At 36.3% G+C, this 9,432-nt stretch overlaps 1 protein-coding gene across 1 annotated transcript; it reads right to left on the bottom strand.

The window, feature by feature from the left end:
• Nucleotides 1-1,233: 1,233 nt before the first annotated feature.
• LOC129261733 (uncharacterized) lies at nt 1,234-4,536 on the bottom strand. The gene is made up of 3 exons (XM_064099384.1): nt 4,229-4,536; nt 2,507-4,004; nt 1,234-1,914 (listed from the first exon to the last, which is right to left on the bottom strand). The coding sequence occupies exons 1-3, from the start codon at nt 4,305-4,307 to the stop codon at nt 1,644-1,646; spliced, it is 1,848 nt and encodes a 615-aa protein (XP_063955454.1). The 5' UTR covers nt 4,308-4,536; the 3' UTR covers nt 1,234-1,643.
• Between the last annotated feature and the right edge of the window lie 4,896 nt (nt 4,537-9,432).

The raw sequence follows: 9,432 nt of genomic DNA on the forward strand, positions 1-9,432 counted from the left end.
CCGCTACCCCGGGGCCAGAAGGGAGTGAAGGCCAGTGTGCCGCTACGATTGCTGGAGTCATTTATGAGGAGGGCAAATAAGTGACATCGTCCATGATTACCGCTACGATTGCTGGAGTCATTTATGAGGAGGGCAAATAAGTGACATCGTCCATGATTACATAAATCATGGACGATGTCACTTATTTGCCCTCCTCATAAATGACTCCAGCAATCGTAGCGGCACACTGGCCTTCACTCCCTTCTGGCCCCGGGGTAGCGGCGCAACAACAGGCTGGTGTGTGGTTACCCAAACCGAGAGGCGTGAGCCTCGGATGGATGAGAATGTAGATCAATGCACCCTGTTGTCACCATAAATAGCATTTATGTTTGCCCCATACATGTAGGTCTAAGCTATTATTGTCAAGAAAAGTAATTATAGAAGAAAAGGGGGAAAATGAATAAAAAGACATGTAGAACTTACCAGAAAAGTCTTCATGCTCTGCACATTTGGCCGGTATCACGTGTGCGCGCAAGCAATTAACGCGAGATCCGAGTAAAATTACTTGGATGCATGATCTCAACACCCCAAAACTCACATACAAGAGTCATATACTACTCATTTTCTCAGCGCAGTTAATCGTCAGATTATCGCTTTACCTGGCTGTGAGTTTTTTCACCCGTTCTGCTATCATACCTTACACACTTGAAGAAAAACTCATTTGTACGGATTGTTTTACATACTTTCACTGACAGGGATACTCAAGAAAAGTAGTTAATAAGTAATGTCCTTGAAAAAAAGATCAGGTGTAACAGAAACCCAGATTCTCGAGTAAAAACACATACGTTACGAATTTTTGCACTTAATTCTTTATGTAAAAAACAATTTTACTCATGGAAAATAGTTCTCGTTTTTTGTGTGTAGGTTAAGTTAAACTGAAGTTATCGCGTTTACTAGAAAAGGTTAACGGACGGACGGAAGGACACCGAGCGTGATACCATAATACGTTCCGTAGGACGGGCGTATAAAATGCATGAGAAATTTTTGTTTTCGCTTTTTTTATATTGATAAAGCGTGAAAATTAGCATTTCTGCGCAAACTGATTTCTGCGGGCATTACAAAAATGGGCAGTGCTCACTCAAGTGTTACATTCTGTAAAAGTTTTCACTTACATGTGATAAATGTGACCCAAACCCTAGAATTCATGTAAAAAAAATTATCCCCATGTTTTTTTTTTCAATTTCCAAGACTTTTGCAAAATGTAAACTTTTTATTGATACGCACAGATCAGTTGTATATTTTTTCCAAAATAATAGCAATGCCATACTTTTTTTGTTTTCATTACTCCTTTACATGATTTAAACTATCATGACTAGTTTATTGCGTAATCTAACAATTAGTATGGTGATTTACAGAATACGCAGTAATGTAAAAGTTGATGCGAGTGAAGTTGTTGAGAAATTAGGCTATTTTAAACTAAACTCCAACGTTCCCAAATCCCGAATATCTCCAATAAAGACGTTTTTATCATTTAGGAGTGAAAGTGCAAACATAACGAACTATATTGTTTAAGAAACAAAACTATTGACATCCCAAAGCGAGCCATGGGTTCTCCGAAATGCGATACAGGCTTACCAATCTGGTAAACGGGTTAGTAAGTCAAATCAGTGTCCAATAGTGGTGTAGGAGCCATCAGCAGCGACATCAACACGACACTCTGGTACAATACTAATCTGATGGGATGTACTGTTACTATAGCGCGTTGTTTGATACTCGTGAGAATGTGACATAGACGTTATGCCGTTGCTTGAACACAGGGATGATGGGCACCGATGGAAGGATAGTTGGTCCAGACTGAAATCGTCGTAGTCCGTGGACGATGTGGTTTGAGAGCGACGGACACAGCAGTTGACATCGCAATGTATCCTTGAGGAACTACGCAGATATTCACAGATAGAGTAAACAAAAAGCAAGTAAATTTCTGATCTTACATATATTCAAAGATTGTACTGCATCAAAGCTAAAAGCACAAAAATGTAATCTAAAAGACTCACAAAATAGTTAGCCTAAGCTAAGTGGTATGAATGTGTTGGAAGTCAGAAGATAAAAAGAGAAAATAAAGCTTATTCGTCTGAAAGAGTTTAAACACATGATAGACAGGGTTGTTAATCATGAAAAATCCGCGGATTGTGTTGCAACAAAGTTCGGAATAATTTTTTTAATTAATGAATTAACAGATATGCTTGGCTTGGTAACATTTCTTCCGTAAGAACATGTTTAAGATCTGTTATCTTCTTTATCATTATCCTTCACTTTCTATATTAACATCAAAATAGAAAAACGTAACTTTTAATACCGCTCGGGTAATATCACCCCATTCAGAAAGGGCCAAAACACTTCCTATCAAGATATTTTATATAATTTTTAATTTGTTGAAAGCGAATGATAATGATATTAATGATAACAATAATAAAAATATTGTTAGTACCATTATTATAAGTTAGTATTATCATTACAAAATAAATACCTTTTACGAGACGCAAATATTATGACAGCAACTAGTAAGCAGATAAGTCCAGCACCTCCAACACATGCATACCAGACAAACCGGAACATTTCAACTGTGATATGATCAATCTCTGGTGTTTCTTCACCGACATCATCTGAACCGGAACTGGAATTGAAAACTGATGTTCCCCCTGTGAAACCATTCATCCCCAGTCCAAAAGAGGCAGGATATGCGAAATCTAAAAGACCATTTTCGTGTCTCTTTGCTGTGACTAACATGCGGGCCATTTCGGACGAACTTGAGATGGTAACTATTTTTCCAGCACCGGTATAAATGCGGAGATCAATAGAGCAAAAATGCCCTCGAAGTAGATGAACTGATTTGGACTGGGGGTTTAATGAATTCCCGTTGACCCGAATAGTGTTAATAGATGAGCAGTTAGTGACGATACAAACCGAGAAGTCAACATTCCTATAGGGTAATCTTCTTGGGGCGGGTACGGCCACGTACGCGCGTCTAACGAACTCTTGAACTGATGGGACAATTGTCATTGCACCTGATACTCCCGAAGGTACTGTCTTCTGAATGAAGTGCACGATCATGATCGGAAGGTTTGACGATACACGCGTAACATGCGAACCAGAGAGGCGTTGGATGAAGCCCGTGTTCTTGTCCGGGATGAGTACTCGCTTAATGTCATCATTGATGGTAACTTCTGTAGCCTCACTCAGAACGGCAAAGTGTAATACATGATGACTCGTCTCAACCTGAAAGGGACTCACTTCGAATTCAACACCCCAAAAAGATGTTGGCAAAAGTTGTTCCACCATAAAGTAGCAGGAAGTGGGATGGGTCTTGATGCCAGGGATAATACCGCAATCGTTTCCACTCACTACTGCAATAGGCTTAGACGCAGTAACACGTGTCCTGCTAAGGTTTTCCGAGCTGCTTACTAAAATGCTCTTGTGTTTGTTTAGAGTTAAATTTATATGTTCCTTGGAAGGGAAGAATTGATGGGAGACATTCAACGGTGCAGCTGTTTCGATATGAATAACCGTGTCGCCATACGCTGCAGATATGGTGAAAAGAGAATGATATGGTTTACCTTTATACTGAGCTAGGTTTTCCCCAGGTGTCGCCGCTGTCACTATGAAATATTCGGTGTTAAGAGATGCTATTGGAAGAACTAGGAAACCTTCACCGGGATAAGTTAGGTCATACTCGTATTCCACTCGACACCGTACCGATATGTCATTCGAAGAGGACACTGTCACTGTCGTAGCATGGCTGTTTATTACGTCTGCTACCACTGACCGCGGTAAATCGATCATAGAGGCTTGGTGGTAAAATACTACTCTGGATTCTGCAAAGTCAATTTCCCTGATGTTAACTTTAACTTGGGTCGCATTTCTTGATCTACCAATAACAGTGAGGGTTGCTACAAGTCCTTCTGGATTATTGTAGAATTGTGGAATAGCAAACACAAACGTTCGGCCTTGTTCCGCGTTTCCGGAATCTGGGAAGCGGAAAAGATATAAAGATGGTTATCATTCTTTGCATTTTCCAACGGTAGTTGGTCAAAAACATCCAATCATTCAAGAATGAAAATATACAAAAGCAAGTGATTGATAATGATAGTGAGTGGGTTGTTTTTCTAAAAGTACGAACAGTTCTTTTGGGGGGAAAAGAGTATTGCCGTTTATAGGTATGAGTGGACCTAAACATGAAAACAATACTTACGAAAGGTGTGAACTGTGTTCCCATTACAGATGAAAACGCAAACCACGGATAAAATTGATGACAATTGTACTGGAGCCATAATGATTCGTCCAGTGTTTCACGTCGTATTGGGCAAGTGAAAATGGTATACAGTTGTAGCCTCCTTCCTCATCTGGTTTACCCACTGACTTTATCACTTTCTGCGTTTTACAAGCACGTGTGAAGCCTATAAAAGAAGCTTTTACTGATGCAATGGCTGATAGTTTTATTTTTGTTCTCTCACTTTCACGCAAAAATGCCCACAACCGCTGCCAAAGCCCTCCCCTCTCTCTATTTTTCTCTTTCTATCCATCTATCTCGCTCTCTACAATGTATACCTCCCCCTCACCTTCCATTTTCTGTTTTAACCATGTATTAACCAAATAATGTATTAATTTTAATTCAGTTATATAATTTAATGATGACTAATCAGTGTGACTATCAGTACTTTTTGTTTCACTTCTAAACCAGACGACGTCAATAGAGAATGATTTGAGTGAAGCAAAAATACACACGTGTTTTTAATGTAATCCTGCGAAGTTTTTGGAATAGATACTGAATGTTATTTCCGGAATTAATGCATTTATCATTAGCCCTACTAACATGACTAAGTTGATGATTGTTTCACACGTGCAATTGGTCAGACTTCCATAACTGCTTCCTAGAAGGAATTTTATAATACGTGCAGGTCAAATATATCACTATTGCAATAACCGACAAATTTCCTGGTTTTACTGTTAATCATTAGAAATTATCAACAGAAAGTACCAAACTAGATTCGGTAGAGAGAGAATGAGACGAATATGCATGATACTTTATAACATAGCGGGTTTTTGTGTTTTTTCGTACAATGACGCAGTAAAGTATTTAATTAGCTGCAGGGTTATACCCAAGGAAATGTCTGATGAAAATCACTGCTCAACCATATTGGGGCCCACGCCGCCACACCCTCGCAAAAGTGAACAGAATTTTAAAAAGATATGCACACTTTATCCGTTTACAGTGACAAGCAACTTCCATTCCCGAATACAAATGCATATTATTCAAAAAGATCTTGTTATCAGATGCTAATGTTATTCACAAAATAGGTTTTACCATGGTCATCGATTCATGACAATTCAACGAAATCTAAAGAAGCCGTGCAAGATGTTCCTAAATAAGGATGAAATTTAAAATTTATTTTGTAACGGAAGTAAATGCGGTTCTTTGGGGAGGGGGTTAAAATCGTTTGCATTTTCAAGCTAAAGCATCACTGGTCACCACGTACCTTTGTAGAGCAATAGGTATCCATGTTATTCTTCAAACCAAATCAATATAAACAATGAAAGATTTATCAGAATATGAATGAAATCGAGTGATTTTGCTGCAGATCAATCCACAAAAATCATACCAAAAGACGGTAGGACAATAATTTTTTTACCTTTTTTTATGCGAACAGCCCTGTAATGGAAATGGGGCTATTTGCTCGAAACAAAAAGGGAAAAATAGTAATATATATATAAACTCCTCAAAAAAGTTTGGAAATCTGACTTTGATCGATAATCCCTCCTCGCATTTTAGAAGATATCAATAAGTGATTAATATTAATGAATAGATCATTTAATTTTCTTTAAAATGATACCCCACATGATATGATTATGGCTCACATGGAGGTGCAGTGCCTTAAAATGTGGGGCAAGGTCAAAGTTGCAAAATGACACAATATTGAAAGTCGCTGTTCTTTTTTCCGTGGTGATGAGTGAGTTTCTCAGCGGTTTTTTTTTAATTTGATCGATAATTCCTTACCGGTTTCTAGTAAATATCAAAATGTTATTGATATCAATGAATAGATCATTTAATTTTCTTTAAAATGATACCCTACATGATATGATTATGGTTCACATGGAGGTGCAGTGCCTTGAAGTATGGGGCAAGGTCAAAATTCAAAAGTTGCAAAATGACACAATATTGAAAGTCACTGTTCTTTTTTCCGTGGTGATGAGTGAGCTTATCAGCGGTTTCTTTTAATTGTAAGATAAATCTATCACATGCAACAAGTTTGTAAAAAATGTATATAAAAAAAATCAAAATTGGACAAGGAGTAAAAGAGCTATGATAATTTAAAGATATGGATTTCGGTGAAACAGTTCTAAGCATGTTTTTATGAATTTACTTGACAAACTGATGCAAAGATGTCTCACCTTGTTACATGAAATTATGTTTGTTCTATCCCCCCCCCCCCTCCAAGACTAGATATTAATTAATGCAAAAGGGTGACATATCATTCACACACGTATGACCAAATAAAATAAGTATACCCAGTTGTTGTGTGTCCGGACAGGTTGTGTGTCCGGACGATCAATTTTAGAAAGTCATTTGGAAAAAATTACAAGTGAAGTTTCATCAATTTTTAGTACAAAATGTTAGGAAATATTATAAAGAACAAAATAGAAGATGATTACAAGTATTGAATTCGTATTTTTAGTGTAATAAAAAAAGAAGGCTTCAAAAATATAAAGTGTCCGGACACCCGACCCCCCATCCTATGATTTCATGTTTTGATATAAGAAAAGTTAAAGTGGGGTGTCATCATCAGCCCATCTAACGAATATTTATTAAGACGTGCATATAACTGTTTTTTATAATGCATGAAAAACCCTTTTAGATCTAGTTGTTATCAGATTTTGATGAAATTTGCAGCATTTGCTTACATTTGATGAAATTATTTTCAGCTCGGAGTACCCTTTTAAATCGGTTAATTATGGACATTTTTCAAACCCCCTCTCCTAACAAATTCCTATTTGTCGGACTTCTGATTTTAAATTTTGTTTTTTTTTCGGAGGGGGTGGGATCCATTTGGTATGAGGTTCACCAAAGCTGTGCAAATGATATCGAAATTATAACTAGAAAACAGATTGTCACAATTTATAAGAAATTAATTAAAAAATAACAATATATTTTGGGGGGAGGGGGGGGTATTTCTTATTTTTATTTACAATCTGGTCGAGCTACATTACATGAGGTTCGCCAACTTTCTACACAAGATCATTCAATATTTAAAAAAAATGAAAATGCATATTTTTTAAAATAAAAAAAAATTATAGTTTTAATTTTTTTTTTTTTTTTTTTTTTTTCTTAAGTAGTTTTTTTTTTTTTTTTAAACTTTAACTCTGAAAATTTGTTAACTAATTGGCCTTGTTTTCTTTCGTTCTGTTAAACATGTTAAAGGCACGGTATCTACAGAGCAACTGTATTAGTGCAGTGAGGACAAGACATCCCAGAACCAACATACAGCTGACAGCAGCCCTTCAAGAAGTACTTCAAGACTCTGATATGGGATTCACCATTACCACAGCTTCAGGTAGCTTTCCATGCTTTATCCATTTTCTGTATGGAAATAGTGTGCCAGTTTTGACTTTATCATGTCAGTTGTAACCGATTTCTCCACGAATTTGGTTAATTGCCGTTTTATAAGATATTGTTTTAAAATTAATCTTACCACTATTAGTACATGAAATCTAGAATTATGGAAAATATAAAAAAAATATAAAATGATAAAAACCATAAAAAATGAAAAAATATAGAATTTGGATAAAGGCTCATGCAGAGAAAACTTTTTGCAAGTGATATATCAAAATTAAACATTCAAATATGAACATCTCATGAATTTTGGAGGGATTTTTTTTTTACCCAACAATAGTTTAATCTTATTATTTTTGGTAGAAAAATATGACATCAGGGAGTACTTCCACCTTTATAAGTAACATTTACACAAAGTCAAAGAGTGAAAAGTTAATGTATGTTAAATATCATGTTGTTGATAAATGTCCATGAATCATGAAGAAATGAGAGTGTAATGTGATTGTTTTTATGTATGTATTCATCAAACATGCAGATTCGAGTCATCGGAACGTGGCATTTTTAAGACTGGAACATGAAGAAAGCAAACAATGCAGAGGAAGAAAATTATCCCCTTTGGTGAATCCTGCTGACATACTCTCTCAGATACTCCCAGATAAGCTATCAACTGGATTTTCCAAATAGAGGGAATATGATATATGGAAAGATCTTAGATGAGGACAAGGTAGGAGAGGAAATTGGAACAATGAATACATGTTTTACTTTGAATGAACAAACTCTATGAAGTTTTTCGAAAAAAAAAACTTAAACTTAATTTGTAACGTTTGCTGACCCATTAGAAGGATGTCATTGTAGAAAATTGAAATGTGGTAAGTTTGCTGCTGTATTAAGAAGTTTGTGATAATGTTAAAGACACACACTAAGGGGAGATTATCGTGTTTTATATCCTTTTTAGTGCAAATTTGGACAGTGAAGAGCGATGCACATTCCTGAGTTTTGCTAATACTGCTGCATAGAAGAGAGTAAATGTATGTAGTCTCTTCCATATCAAGAATTAAACTCTGATATTATTTTTTTAATGATGTTTACAACGCATATCATTACACACGTGTACAGAGTGTAGCAGAGAAAAGAAGATTATGTATTTGTGATTATTTGTTAGTTATAATACCTGTCGTTTTAATGTGTGGAGCCGAGTTTTTATGCACAGTTTTATTCTTCTTTTCAAACGAGATGACCAAAAAAAAATTTCAGTGATCCAGATAATTTGGCAGCAATTTGTGAAATATATTTTCATGACTTCCCCATCCCTAAAAAGAAACCAAATGTGGCCCATTTCATGAAATGTTGATATGATCCCTTGCTCGAATGAAAACAGTGAACCTTCTGCTTCCTGATTCGCTACTTCAAAGAGAGTTGATATTTCTTTAAGAGTTGCTGTCATATTAAATCTTTATGAAATGTAGCTCGCATCAGCTTTTCACTATTGTTTATTGCCACCGAAAAAACTTGGTTTTGCAAAATTGAATTTTGTTTGTGTTTATTTTCCAAAGCTTAAGCATGATTCTTTTTTTAGATTGTACGAGAAAGTGAAGTATGGAAAAACAGCAAGGTGGTGTCTTATTTTTTTTTGGGGGGGGGGTTATGGGCAGGGACAAATCTAGGATGGAGGTGGGCAGGGGCTTTGGCCCCACTTGTTTTCCCCCAGAACGCATGTATAAACATGTAAAAAAAATTACCATTTGATTGTGATTTTTTTTTGCATGGTCAGCCCCTCCCATTTTCAAAAAAATGTTATGCGGCGCCTGTGAGGGTGGGCACCCCCCCAAAAAAAAATGATAAGCTGC

Source organism: Lytechinus pictus, chromosome 5, assembly GCF_037042905.1.
Source record: "Lytechinus pictus isolate F3 Inbred chromosome 5, Lp3.0, whole genome shotgun sequence".
NCBI classification, from domain to species: domain Eukaryota; kingdom Metazoa; phylum Echinodermata; class Echinoidea; order Temnopleuroida; family Toxopneustidae; genus Lytechinus; species Lytechinus pictus.